This window comes from Oratosquilla oratoria, chromosome 15 (genome assembly GCF_046742065.1).
Source record: "Oratosquilla oratoria isolate Oo_2021 chromosome 15, ASM4674206v1, whole genome shotgun sequence".
Taxonomy (NCBI): Eukaryota; Metazoa; Arthropoda; class Malacostraca; order Stomatopoda; family Squillidae; genus Oratosquilla; species Oratosquilla oratoria.
This window is the reverse complement of record NC_134791.1, coordinates 3,743,325-3,758,652: the sequence shown is the minus strand read 5'-3', so window position 1 is coordinate 3,758,652 and position 15,328 is coordinate 3,743,325. Positions and strand designations below refer to the sequence as shown.

Genomic DNA, 15,328 nt, shown 5'->3' with positions numbered 1-15,328 from the left:
TGTGGGGTCCTGTAGATTCGGCGGAGTCCCGTAGATCCGGTGGAGTCCTGTAGATGCTGTGGAATCCGGTAGATCCGTTGTAGTCCGGTATATCCGGTGGAGTCCGGTATATCTGGTGAAGTTCGGTATATCCGGTGGAGTTCTGTAGATCCGGTGAAGTCCGGTATATCCGGTGGAGTCCTGCTGAAGGCTCCTGCAAAGCACAGGTCGGCATATCCGGTGGCTCGTTTTCAAAAGATTTCTTAGCGTTTTTTGTTTTTTATTTTTATCACTTTTCGGAGGTTGTGGGGTTTCTAACCCTCACACCCCTGTACCCCACTATGGCTACTTTTTTTTTTTTTTTTTTTTGTCACACGAATAAATCATTCGACCCGCAGCTAAATAGATACTCTAAAGTGTGCCACAGTTAGAAATGTTTGAAGCTCTGCTTAGTGTCTTTGTCCTCTCCATTCCATTTTTAAATTGATTATGGAGGGATTTTAATTCAGCCGAGCGAAAACTCCTTCATGGCCAACGGGGCTAAACTTGATTATTCTCATCTCGATCTTTTCGCGTCTATATCTGACCCTCTCGTCGGTTTTCGTTGCTGCTTGGTGATTTTCTTTATTTCAGCTGAGAGGAAGCATTTATAGATGTTATTATTATTATTGTTATTATTATTATTATTATTATTATTATCATCATCATTATTATTATTATTATCATTATCATCACTTATTATTATTATTATTATTATTACTATTATTATTATTATTATTATTATTATTATTATTATTATTATTATTAATACTGTTGTTGTTGTTGCTGTTGTTGTTATTATAATCATTACCATTATTATTATTACTACTAGTAATAGTGGTAGTAGTAGCATAGTGTAGTAATAGTACAGTGTCGTAGTAGTAGTAGTAGTAGTAGTAGTAGTAGTAGTAGTAGTAGTAGTAGAGAAAATCAGTATATACGAAGAGCGTATACAAAATGTGGACCAGGGCTCATTCACTCCTATAGCCTTTACGACTGCAGGTGGGATGGGTCCAAGGGCAAAGACATCCTACGATCGTCTGGCAGAGGTGATGGATGAAAAGAAACAACAGCCAAAGAGCACTATTGTATCGTGGATGAGATGTTGACTGTCATTCTCACTCATAAGATCAGCCCTCCTATGTCTGAGAGGTACCAGGTCTCCACCGCCCAAATCAAAACATGTACAAAACCTTGATTTTGAGCAGACTGTAGTAGACAGTAGAATAAATGAACTTCTATATTAGGCTCCAATAAAATATGTGTAAGAGGGTAGTCGACCTCAGTCACTGGCGAGAGAGGGGCCAATGAACTGTGGAAGGCATTTCCTGACTGCTTTCACCACACAATTCCACGAGGATGGAGGTCGTACAAAATAGTCATTATTAGTGCTATAATTTGTATTATTCCTCTCATTATCATTATTATTATGAGTATCATTACTAATATCATGATCATTATTATCAGTATCGTCATTATTGTTATTTCCATTTTGTTGAAAACATCGATAGAGTGGGAAATATGACTGTGTGCATAGCAGCTTGCTTGGGAGACATTGGGATTGGTGAGAGCGTGTGAATGAAGCAACGTATTGCCCCCAATTGATGATAATAATGAGAGGGTAATTATCATATTTGTCCATGACTATCTCGCACATTGACGATAACAACACCAATATTTTGTTATATTTTTGTTCAGCGACTCCTCCGAAAGAGAACCCGACGCCCCAGCAGCCAAGGTGACCATGGAGGGGGAGAATTTCTTCACGAGAATCAAGGCAGACTTCGCCAGGAAGTCATTCCTTCCCCTCAAGTTCCTGTACTTCCTCCTCTTTGGTGGTGAGGAATCCACATATCTTCAGTTTTTTAATCACAAGAATTTATTTTTATGTCCATCATCAAGGACGATGTAGTGGATCGGTATTGTCTGGGCCATATGTTTTATTCATTTGTTATAAGTGTTTGAATCTCACTGAGGGAATAATGGCAATGTTCGTGTTTATATTGTTTAGGATTAGTCTTTATATGAAACAAGCAAATTCTTTCTTTTCTTTTTCTCTTTTTAGTATAATTTTACTTGGATTCGTATATTTCAATCTCTATTTTTCTTTATACATTTCTGTAGGGCCTGCAGTTGATTTATTCAAACTTGGAGATAATTTTTACACCTAGTCCACAGGAAAATATACAATAGATTAGTAAGATAAAATAGAGTAAGATTAAATCATAACGTAACAGAGTAAATGATTATGATAGAGTTGGAGTTGATCCTACTACTCTGCCAGACTGCCTCACACTCAATCAAGTACAATTTTGTTTGTGGATCACTGGCAGCACACAGATAATAAAACAGCATAATTAGGTTGGAAGACTTCTGCATGGATCAAGCCTGAGAGGACGATCATTTTCTCTTTAACTTTGATCCATTAATATGTACATATACCAAGGGCTTTTACCCCCTTACAAGGGAGGTAACCAAAGGCAGAGGCATAAATCCATTTCCACCCAGTTCATCCCCCACATACTCCACATAATCCATTAATACTTTGACAAAACAACAACGCAACTGTGATCATCCCTCTCAAAGTTCCCTCATTGTGATGCCTTACTGATTTCTCTCTTTGATAAACGAAACAAGAATCAATTGCATCAAGTTACCCAGGTGTAGATTTAACCAAGAAATAGGAAGAAATGGCTTCACCAACTGCATGGTCAAAAAACTGACAAACTTCTCACTGAAGAGATATAACATATCTTAGTTTTAAGCTCAAGTCAGATAAGCATCCCAGTGGTGTGTTGTAATGTTCTTTTATTTATTTATTTATTTATTTATTTGTTTATTTATTCATTTATTATTTGTGTATTTATTTATTTATTCATTTATTTATTTTAACCTGTCACTTGTTCCCTTGTTCTGCACCTGGCCTTGATACAGACCCATCCTGACTGCTTTCACCACAATGGAAATAAGCTTACATGCTTTTTTGTGTTATCCTCAGCAATTGTAATTGCTAATTGGAACTATGTGTTCTTGTTATTATCTGCACTTCATGTATATTGATTCTTTGCCAAATAAACTTACTAACCTGTTCATTGTTGTCTTTGTTCCTGGGCAGGTCAGATGACCATTAACCCCTTCATGTCCCTGTACATGAGGTCCATTGGGATCCTGCAAGAGGAAATGGCCTACATCTACTCCTTCACTCCAGTGCTGGGCGTCCTTGTGCCTCCACTGTGTGGCATGATTGCTGACAGAGTTGGGAACTTCAAGGTAATGCAAACTATAGAAATCCCCCACATATCTGTACAGCCATTACTGGTCATCCTACCTCGCCCTTCTGACAGTATTCCCCCAACTATCAACCATTGACATCACAGATGCACAAATACCCTGTAGTCCATTTAGTTTGGACATGGGAAGGATTACTGTAGTGTATATACCAATATTGATCTTATGAAACATATTTGAGAGATAACTTTGTTTTTATGCTGATATATATATATATATATATACACATATATGTGTGTGGAAAACAATAAGGGAAAATAGTAAACTGTGGACCAAGCACTTTCGTCTATTCAGACATCTTCAGGTTACATTAACAAAAGAATCATGAGTACAGTATATATATATATACACATATATATATATATATATATATATATATATATATATATATATATACACACAAAGGCAGGGAGATGAGGAGAAAGAACTAGGATCTTTCCATGGCCTACAGATTCCATTCCTAGGCTGTGGATGTTGGGGCCATCACTTTTTTAATAATAAAATTTTCTAGTTTGTACACTCCTTGGATTAAACTTTGATTGTTTACAAATGTATCCTTGATCAGACTGGATTCTATTATATTTCTATTCAAATATGACTTATTTTTAACAATTTCTTTAACACCCAATTAATGCAATGACTGAAATCCCTAAGAGGCTTAGATGAACAAATAACATGTTGGATATTTGACCACTCCTGATGCTCTACTGGTGTTGTTTTAATCTTACATTTAATTATTTTCCAGTCTGGATAATATAGCATTTGTTACATTTTTTTCATGGAATTGAATATACACATCCTCATTTTCAAAGTAGTTTTTAGTTAAAAGACTTCTAACTCTACTGGAGTTTTTAAATGCTACCTGAATGTTAAATGTCTTAAGAATATGAGGTACTTAACAAAATTCTCATGGAAAGGAAGAACAAGAATTTCCATGAGAATTTCATCAAACTACCTCATATTCTTAAGACATTCAACATTCATAAGAACATAAGAATGAATGAGACTGCAAGAGACCATAAGGCCTACACTAGGCAGCTTCGTATTCATCACCACCTGTCATCCCCATCCATAAAGTTGTCTAATCATTTCTTAAAACAACTGATAGTTCCAGCACTTGCTACATGGTTACTAAGTTTATTCCATTCATCGACCACCCTATTAGTAAACCAATTCTTGCCTATATCCTTTTTAAAACTAAATTTGTCCAGTTTATAACCATTACTGCGAGTCCTGCCCTGTTGTTTTAATATGATGTGAACAAGATTCAAAAACATTAAGACACATTTTTTTAATCATTACAGATGATGATGAGTGTTGTAATGTTAGCAGCAGGCCTTTCGGCCCCTCTTTACCTTGCTGTACCCACTGCCAGAATCGTACACGACATGCCTGAAAAATTACCCTTCAGCCTGACTTGCTCTATGACACCAGGTCAACCTCCAGCACTCATGCTCCAGACGCCCTACGAATGCGACCTTCAAAATAAAACGAAGGAAATTATATTGAGTGTGAATAACTGCAGTCCATGCGGGTAAGTATCCTTCAGATGAAGAAAGATTTTTTTTTTTTTTTTCTGTTGGTGTGAAATGTGTCAAACACACCAAGTTAGAAATAAATACAATATGCAGTAAAGTATTTAGAAAGACCTAGAGATTTACAAAGCCTTTAAGAGCCCATTAGAGAAAGCTCTTGGCTTCACAAGTTTTAAGACTGTTTCCAATAACCCTTTGAAACCTGTGAGGGACTTGAAATTTTTGTTTTGGTAGAGGAAATATAGATGAAAGCTTTTATCTTGGACCCATTTCAGAAACCAGGTGCCAGCCCTTTGAGGTTGCACCTCCAAATGGAATTGAGGAATTTTACAGAGTTTCATGATAGGAGGGAGATGATTATCTTTGATGTCCTTCTCTCAGGACAACCTTGTCAGTCCCAAGCAGACCAATTGATAAATAGAAACGAGTCTTACTAATCATTATGATAATTGTTACCTTGAAAACCCACAGCCCCACAGCTACTGGCAACAGTAATCAGGTTCTTTCATAGAGTTATTGGGGGAAGAAATTCTATATTGTCTGTGTTGTATTGGTGTGGAACTGTTTCTGTGTCACTGGCTGGAAGTAGTAGAAGGGGAGGAGTTACTGATTGTCAGTTCTCCAGGTGCAAAAACGTTCTGAAAATTGGCAACTCCAATGTATATCTTTGGTGATCACAAGTAGGTATCCATCATGGATCTTTGAATTGCATTAGGATTTTTTTTTTTTTTTTTTTTTTACATGGTATATGTAGGAAGGAGTGAAAGAGGTGAATATGTTCCTCTCCCATGTCTAGCTTCCTACTTTGCAGGTAATGACTTACAGTATACCTTACTCTCCTGTTTCTTTTTCATTTGTTTCAGACCTTTAACTAAAAATCTCTCTTTGGCAGATCTAATCAACTCTGCACAAAGGAATCGGTTTCCAATGCCTGCCCTGAACCACTAAAGTCATTTGCTGCCAAAGAAATCAAAGCATCTGTTCTTCATGCAGTGGTTAAAGAGAAAGCAAATCCTAATCATGCATTTCTTAAAGTTGAAGATTCAACCTGCCCGGATATTGGAGTCCAGGTTTGTGGAAACGTATTCAAGTATATAATTCTATTCAGTGACAAAATATTAAATCTATGTATCTATATACCAAGGGCTTATCCCTCTTATAAGAGTTAAGGCCCATGGTGTATAGAGATTGTTAAAGCAATAACTACACAAAAAAATCAATACTAACATTAAAGGTATGCTTTTAATACTGTTATATTGTATGTCTTTATAATCAGATACAAATACAGGAATACCTCACTATACAACCGAGTGCCATAAAGTAGGTAAAACAAATGTTGGGTGTATGTGAAAGCCTCAGGAGGCAAAAATTGAGAGGGAGGGGGTTGAAAGGGTTTGTGAACACAACACCCCCTATTTACATGTAAAACCCACCTCGATATATGAATTTTTGCATTGCGACCAGTGAGCTGGGAACACAACTCAGTTGTATAGCGAGGTATTCCTGTACTAAACAATTACATATTAAGTAGATACCATGTAATTTTTATATTTTGATGAACATCACAAGGGAGGGGGTCAGATTCTGAGGGAAATCCTGTGGGGGTGGAGACGAGAGTAGGATGAGAGGGTAAATGGCTGATTCTTTCTCCAAAAGGTTCTGTAAAAAGCCCAGAGAATATTAATAATTTGCAAGTACAATCTAAGCATTTTTGGCAATATATACAAGGGTGCATGCAGTACATGCAATCTTATGTTATGAGAGTAAGTCAGTTACTCCCATATATATTTTATTCTAGATGTTGTCACCAAGTTCTTTCTTTCATCTCCTTTTTTTTTTTCTTTTCTTTTCTTTTTTAATGAATGAGTCAAGATGAATAATTTGTACTCCTATTTCAAAACATTTCTTGCAGTGACATTTCGAAAGCCTTGACTATATCTCCATAGTAAAGGAAGGAATCAGAATAGTCCTGACTTCTTTGTCACTGTGACATGACTTCAGAATAAAACGAATTGACATGAGCCAGAATAAAATATGTGAATCAGATCACTGGAACAAAAGGATTAATTATATGCTAACCTCTGCTGGGACCCTCATGATGGATAGCAAAGAGAATCATCTCCCTTCCATGTGTTTTTCAGAGGTGGGCGTGTTCCTTGATTTTGGGTAGTGCACTAATGTTCCTACATTCCTCTGGTCACAGTTAATGTTCCTGGAATAGCGTTCCTCAAAAGTTTACACTCAGTGTGTTCCTGCATTCTTACACTCAGTAGTGTTTTTGAGTAATGCATTTTTTTTTCTTACTTTTTTCAAGTTTTTTGAGGAATGCACTATTTTTTTGAAAGGACACTTTAATAGATTGGTAATGCTAATACAGGAATGCACCTAGCAAAATCATTTGAAGGACCTAGCTCTGCTATTTTTGAAACCCATCAACTCCTTCACCTTCATCCAGAGGTGCAGCCCTGAAGGGCTGGCATTCAGTCTTTAGATTGGACCCAGGATCTCTCACTATCAACTTCATCTACTCCACTTTTTTTTTTTACAAATGGAGAGCTGACAAGTGGTACATGTTCCCTTCCTCCTACTTTTGCCAGCTGGTAACATAGAAACAGTCTCACCTTGATATAACTGGAAATCAAGGATTTAGATTAAGTTGAGACTGTTCATGATTTTGAGTCTATGGTAGTGGGTGAGATGCAAGGATGATCTGTCATCCAGGAGGAGCCAAGAAAACATGGAGGGAAGGGTGGTGAATGGGACTGGAGTATGTGGGGATGAATTGGGTGGGAGTGGAATTATGCCTTTTGATTTCAGCTACCTCCCTTGAAAGTGAGAAAAAGCTCTTAGTATATGTATGTATAAGCTCGCTGGCTGAGCAGGTTAGGGTGTTGTTACTTGCAGCAAAGGTCAAGGGGATGGTGGTTTGAATCCTGCCACCGGTGATGTAGAACCAAGGGCATGGTTCATTAAATTCCTTGCTACAAAGTCCTCTGTGAGGGGCACAGTCCTATCCTTCCGATAAAGAGGAGTTTGTGACGTTAAACCATACCATCGTATGTATGTTAGAAAATTAGAGAATAGGAGACGGAACCCAGTGAGCAATGCTCCTTCCCTGTATACAGTGAGTCCTTGTTATACGGTACACATGCGTTCCTTTAAACCTTACCGCAAATTGAAATTACCATATACTGAACCCAAGTTTCGACTTATGCCAGACATACCTTCTCCCTGCTCTTTCCTCTTCAAAATATCTAATTTTACCTCCAAAACACAAGCGGATACCGTATCTGTGAATTTTTCTTACCGTAAATAGAATTGAGGGTAGTAATTACCAAGTACCGTAACTGTGAATTTACCAGATAAAGAATTACCGTATAAGGAGGATTCACTGTACTACAATCAAGTAAATACACTGATGCGACACAACCAACAGTCCAGAGTCTCTTTTCAGAGAGATCTATGGAAGGGACCAAGGACCACTGCCAGCCTTTGTTTGGCTGTAGGTTTCCAGCCAGTGAAATTTGATACAACACTTATCATTATATCTTCTTTGTTATTTTGTTATTTATCTTTATTTGTTATTTATTCTTTGTTAAATTGTTATCTTTCTATAAACTGAGTCAAATAATCTGGCATCAACCAGAATAGAAGATATAGACTATGTCCCTATTTAAAGGGTTATTTTCATACACATTTATTTCCATATTTGATTTATTCTATTTTATTTTATTTGTTTTTATTTTTTATTATTATTTATTTTATTTTATTTATCTATTTATTTCTATTTTATTTTATTATTAAGAAGATATAGACTATGTCCCTATTTAAAGGGTTATTTTCATACACATTTATTTCCATATTTGATTTATTCTATTTTATTTTATTTGTTTTTATTTTTTATTATTATTTATTTTATTTTATTTATCTATTTATTTCTATTTTATTTTATTATTTTATTTTTTATTTTTTATTATTATTATTATTTTTTTTTTTCAGGGAGACACACAAGGGCAAGACTGTGCGTTCACGTGTCAAGTGGTCACCAATATGACAGCTCTGTGTAAGAACAAGGAGTCTCTGGAACCAGTTGATCCACCAAAATCCGTCTTTATATACCTCATCATGAGAGTGATCCAATATTCACTTTTAAGTAAGTTGGCAATATTTTAGGGACATTAGCAGCATCCCTATGGACTAGACTAACACAGCATCCTTTTGTTTTTAGTAAATTTTTATGTTAGCTTTTAGAACAGCTTCATGTGAAATTAGAGTAATATCTTCATCCTGAATTTTCTGCATTTTTAAGTTAGCTGTACTTTAAAACAAATGAAGCCTTAGGGTTCCAATTTTTACATAGCTTTATGACTCACTTTGTCTAAATCCAACACTAATGATGATAATAATATAAATAATGATAAGTTTATTTGGCATTGAATCAGTATACATGAAGTACAGATAATGAAAAGAACACAAAGTTCGAAATAACAATTACAATTGCAGAGGATAACACAAAAAAAGCATATAAGCTTATTTTCATTGTGGTCCTCATAAGACTGTAATAAGTAATACAAATCAGTACACATATGACACATAAACATTAATATAGATTTGCTAATACTACTAAAATGTTCATAACGCGTAGGATATTGAGACCAAAACTTGAGCACCATCACAATAAGGAATATTGCATTATGCATCAGGAACAACAAAATATCGCTAAAAGGTACCAAAACAGTACTGGATATTTCTTTCCTAAACAGCCATGACCCTCACTCTCTTCACGGGAGCTGTCATGGCCGTACTTACGGAAAAAAATGGCGACTTTGGACTCCAGCGACTCTACTCCAACATAGCATGTATCATTATGGCTCCCATATCTGGTGCACTCATCGATTACGCTTCTGAAGTAAATGGTTACCCAGACTTCAGGTAAGTTACCGAATATATTCACGTGTACATCTGTTGACGCCTAGTGGGGGATGGGGGGGGTGAGAGACTATGTGTAAAAAAAAAAATTGACGCAGCCCGAAAGGATTTCTCCCCGTCTTCTTCTTTTCTGCATGAGGGGACGGAGAGGGAGAGTTGCCAATTTCATGAAGCAGCCTTAATGTGGATGTGCTGTGTCTTGCGACACTGCTTCTGACCCGGGGCAGTGGACAAGATGCAGGGATGATCTGTCATCCAGAAGGTGCCAAGATATGAGGAATGGAAGAGGATGGAGGGGAATGGAGTGTGATAGGGATGGAATGGGTGGGAGTGGACCAAGGGCGGGAAAGCCTTGGTATATGTATGTTTTTGGCTACCCCCCTTATAAGGGGGAAAAAAGCCTTTGGTATATATGTACATCTATTGACATAAGTCATGTCTATAGTCCACTGACAATATAGGTTTATCAGTAGCATTTCATATCTACAGCTCATAAAATATAATGCCAACCTTTTGTTTTCTAATTGATTTTTTTTTTTTTCTAGGCCAGCAATACTTATGCATTTATGCCTTTTGTTAGTGAGCTCCATTTTGAATCTCAACATAGATTTGGAATTCAAGAAGCCCAATTCGAATATCATCCATGACTGCAAAATTCTCCTGAAGGACCCTGAGATTGTTGTCTTTCTCATTGTAATGATTGCTTCTGGTAGGTCTGTGTAAACTTTAAAGTTAAAACGATTATCAATAATACACCTATCCCTTGATTTAGCAGAAAAAACAGGGAGGAGTTGATTTCAGTCTAATAAATACAGTGTAATAAATTCATCATATGTATTATAATATCAAATTTACCAAAGCTTGTGAAAGCATATATGCCATTATCATAATGGGTAGTGGTGATGGTGTTGGTGGGGAAGGTGGTGTAAATTTATACTGAGTCACTGGAGTTTGATTTAGCAGAAGAAAATGGGGAGGAGTTAATTTCAGTCCAATAGATACAATGTAATAAATTCATCATATATATAATTTACCAAAGCTTGTGAAAACACATATGCCATTATCATATGATGGGTGTTGGTGGGGAAGGGGGTATAGATTTATACTGAGTTACTGGAGTTTGTCCACTGCTTCTGAAATCTATTTAATCGGTGGGTGTTAAGTCGAGAGCTGAGTGCACAGTGTCCCATTGTCATCAATAGTAATTACATTCATCCAGGTAATTACCGTTACCCAGGAGATGCCAAGTTAAGAGGGGAGTGGAGTATGTAGGGAATGGAATGGGTGGGAGTGGTTTCTGTGCCTTTGTCTTTTGGCTACCTCTCTATGTACATTCAGAAAGTCCTCATGAGATCTGTTTCTTCTCATCCTCACCAGGAATGTGCTTTGGAATCCTGGAGACATTTCTCTTTTGGTTACTGCAAGATCTCGGAGCAAGCAAGAAGCTCATGGGACTGACAGTTACGGTTGGACAGATTGCAGGGATTCCCATCCTCGCAATATCGAGCTGGATCATTTCAAAGCTGGGTCACGTCAACACCATTAATTTTGGATTTGTCATCCTCATCATCAGACTTTTAGGTAACAAGGAATGTCAGTACGAGGTTGTAATGATGATAACAAATGTTACTTCAGTTTTCACCTAATGACTACCCACAGCCTCACAGCAACTGACAGTAGTCCTTTGGCCCTCCCATAGATCTCTTGGGGAAGAAAAGTTGGATGGCTGTCTGCATTGTATTAGAATGAGATCATACTTTACTACTATCAAGAAATGTTTCTCTTATAATTTCACATATTCTTTCCTATTCATTTTTTATTCTTTTTATCTATATATTTATTTTTCCTGAAGGATGCTCTTGGATCACCAACCCATGGCAAGTAATGCCCTTTGAAGCCTTGGAGTGTTTTTCCGTCTCTCTTAAAGTCGCAGCTGCGACAACATATGCGGGAATCTTGGCCACTCCTGCTACTGTAGCCACTCTTCAGGGTCTCCACTCAGGACTGCATTATGGTGTTGGTAAGGTTTACTTTTATTTTGTTATTATCATTATTATTTTTTAATATATATATATATATATATGCTAATAAGAACATGGTTACGTGTGTTCACTTATGCAAAGTAGACCACTTTGCACTGAAGATGTAATATACAAAAGCGCTCTGCTTCATTGGTTTCTTTTTTCAAGTGGTCTACTTAGCATATATATATATATATATATATATTTGTCATCCAAGAGATGCCAAGATAAGAGAGAGGGAAGAGGGTGGATGGGAGTGGATTATGTTGGGGATGGAATGGGTGGGAGTGGTTTTTATGCCTTTGTTTTTTTGGCTACCTCCCTTATAAGGGGGAAAAAAGCCTTTGGTATATGTATTATTAGTGATTATTATTAGTAATTAAAGGAGAGAGACTGAAGGAAGGGGATAGCTTATACTTGGGTACGTATGTGGAGGGAAAGGGAGGAGTGGGGGTGAAGGTAGAATGTAAATGCCTTGGGGGTTTAAAAAGTGTAATGAGAAATAAATGTTTGGGAATGGATGCTAAGAGGAGATTGTATGAAGGAGTGATTGTGCTGACATCACTGTATGGGGCAGAAACATGGATCATAAGAGAGGAAGAGTTTAAATGTGTTTGAGATGAAATGTTTGAGAAGTATGGTAGGGGTTAATAGTTGGATAGAGTGAGAAATGAGAAGATGAGGAGGAGAATGGTGGTGGAAAGGGAGTTGAGAGATAGGGTTGATGAAAGAGTATTGGGATGGTTTGGACACATGGAAAGAATGAATGAAGAAAGACTAGTAAAGGAGGTGTGGAAGGCAGAGATGGAGAAGTGAACATCAGGGGGCGACCTAGGATGAGATGGATGGATGGGGTAAAAGGGACATTGGGAAAGAGGGGAATGTCTGTTGAGGAAGGAAGGGAGAAGACAGAAGATAGGGATGAATGTAGAGTGGCTGTGTATAGATGATGCTGTAATGCATGGAAGGGAGTGGGTGGGGGATGGGGGGATGAGGAAGTATGTGTGAATGATATTTTGACGCAGTCTGAAGGGATTTCTCCCCATCTTCTCTTTTTCTGCATGAGGGGATGGAGAGGGGGGGGATTGCCGATTAAATGAAGTGGCTTTGCTGTGGATGTGCTGTGTCTTGCTGCATTACTTCAGACCCAGGGCAATGAGTGAGATGCAGGGATGACCTGTCATCCAGGAGGAGCCAAGATGAGAGGGAAGAAAGGAGGTGGATGATAGTGGAATGGGTGGGAGTAGGTACTTGTCTTTTGATTTGGCTACCTCCCTTGTAAGGGGGAAAAAGCCCTTGGTATATAGATAGATAAATAGTCAGTATACAGTATTGTGTCCTGTATATGTGAATACCTGGAGTTTTGGATCCATTTCAGAAAGGAGAGTAAACACCAGAATTAAATATGTGTATGTTGGGTAGTGTGATATGACATATCTTTTGTCTTCCATGAGCCATTTGCATCCAGGGTATATAGTACTCTGAGCAGGTTGATTTTGTGTTGGTATTGCTGTAGGAATAAATAGCAAGATGAGAGGGAAACAAGGGTGGTGGATGGGAGCGGAATGGGTAGAGTGGAATGGGTGCTTGCCTTCAACTCGGCTACCTCCCTTATAAGGGGGAAGAGCATGTTGGTATATGAAAAAATCCCGCAGTCGGAGAAAGTAAACAGATGAAGAATAGAATTAACTGTATATTTCGACCACTCTCTGTGGTCCTCTTTTCTCCGACAGTGGGATTTTTTCATCTTACCTATGTGTCACGACGTAGTCCCCCTCTGATGTTGGTTTATAGAATAGAATAGAATTTCTGTAGCACTAGGTTGTGACTTGAAAGCGAAATCTGTGAAGAAAGTCATCCCTTAATTTAACGGACAAATGGAAGGGGAGGACATTAGTCTGATAGATATTATGAATTCAACCTAATTACTTTAATTTGATATCAGTTTTACCAAGTATTGTGAAGATGGGTTCTTGATATGTTGTGATTGCATAATAGGGGGACTCAGGAACTTATTCTGAGTCAATTGATTTTGTCCGTTGTTTCAGAATCTAATTAAACAGTCTGTTAAATCGAGGGCTGGTTGTGCATGTTGACTTTTTTTTTATGGGTGTATGCTCTAATTATTTCCTTTACAAGGGGGAAAGGGCTTTCAGTACATACATAAATGTAAAAAAGGAGGGTCTAGCTGTTTTGTAAACATTGTGTGATTTAGAAAGAGTCTGAGCGTGATTTTAATACTTCCAACATTGATGTATCCTTTATATATTTTGTTCCAGAGTAATCTCTTACCCATATTGATGAGGATCTTAAATGTATTTTTTTTATAGCCAGCTACTTCAGTAAACAAAATCGCTAGGTATTACCTGTAAACAAATTGTTAAATTATGTTGTATGGTTCAAGGATTAAACAAGTTGATTATATCCAAGAAAAATGTGGTTTGTTAAACGTGTCAATTTTTAGATTAGCGTATTCTAGTATTATGTGTTTATTCTCTTAGGTCACAGAAATGTAAACATAATCATTGATTTATTTGTTCTTTATTAAACTTTATAAAAATTAATCTTTTACCACAGGCAATGGTCTTGGAAGTCTTGTAGGTGCCCTTCTTCTGCAGTACATGGACACAAGAGGAATGTATCGGGTTACGGCTTTTGCAACTTCCATCTTAGTGTTTATTTACTTCATACTATACCAGTGTATTTTCAAGTCAAGATATCTTAAAAGGCTCGAAGATTTGAGAACACACCAAGATGCTGCTGATAAGCAGTGTTGAAGGAGAGAAGGCTGGAGAAAATAAATCTGCTTTTAAGACACTGTCCAGTTATAAACTGGAGTGGAAATGTCATTCATTATAAAGATTGTATGTGATCAGAACTGTGATACAATAGATACAAGAACTTCCAGAGTTATGGTTGTGTATATCAGTCAACACAAAATCATAAAGAACTTATTTTTCTGTAATACAATACAGTAACATACTTGGCAAACATCAGCCACATAGTTTTGTTTATGAAATTTGTTGAGTATTACCTTCAGTGGACAAGGTGCAGGGATGACCCGTCATTCAGGAGGTGCTAAGATAAGAGGGAGGGTGGAGGGGTGTGGAGTGTGTTCAGGGGTGGAATGGGTGGGATTGATTTTGTGCCTTTTTCTTTTTGGCTACCCCCCTTGTAAGGGGGAAAAAGCCTTGGTATATGTATGTATTACCTTCTTTGGAGATGCATTATATTTTCTGAAGGGGCCAGCATGAGTGTTCATTTTTTCACTGTGAGTGTCTTCTCTGACTTGCCCAATGTGTTTATAAGGAGATAGGCCATTGATACACACAAAGATTTCCAAATAAGGATACTTTTTTACACAATGTTGAGCACATTAGATAGGAAGAGGGATGAATATGAGAGTATGACACTAGCTGTATAATAATAGCTACTGGAATTATTGATCTGGCAGAATCATTTATTTACGCAGCACTCATATTTGTTCCATACTAAAAAGTTTTATACTGTTGTTTTGATAATAAATTAAAAAAAATA

General features: G+C 37.2%; 1 protein-coding gene across 1 annotated transcript in view; it reads left to right on the top strand.

Annotated features, from left to right (window-relative positions):
• LOC143033512 (uncharacterized) overlaps nucleotides 1–15,328 on the top strand; it is a 43,536-nt gene extending 28,208 nt beyond the window's left edge. The window contains exons 6-15 of the mRNA XM_076199018.1: nucleotides 1,717–1,856; nucleotides 3,134–3,288; nucleotides 4,611–4,840; nucleotides 5,734–5,911; nucleotides 8,841–8,994; nucleotides 9,605–9,773; nucleotides 10,316–10,479; nucleotides 11,148–11,351; nucleotides 11,623–11,790; nucleotides 14,369–15,328. Coding sequence (XP_076055133.1) covers nucleotides 1,717–1,856; nucleotides 3,134–3,288; nucleotides 4,611–4,840; nucleotides 5,734–5,911; nucleotides 8,841–8,994; nucleotides 9,605–9,773; nucleotides 10,316–10,479; nucleotides 11,148–11,351; nucleotides 11,623–11,790; nucleotides 14,369–14,568 — 1,762 coding nt within the window. The 3' untranslated portion in view covers nucleotides 14,569–15,328. The remainder of the gene's footprint in view (nucleotides 1–1,716; nucleotides 1,857–3,133; nucleotides 3,289–4,610; nucleotides 4,841–5,733; nucleotides 5,912–8,840; nucleotides 8,995–9,604; nucleotides 9,774–10,315; nucleotides 10,480–11,147; nucleotides 11,352–11,622; nucleotides 11,791–14,368) is intronic.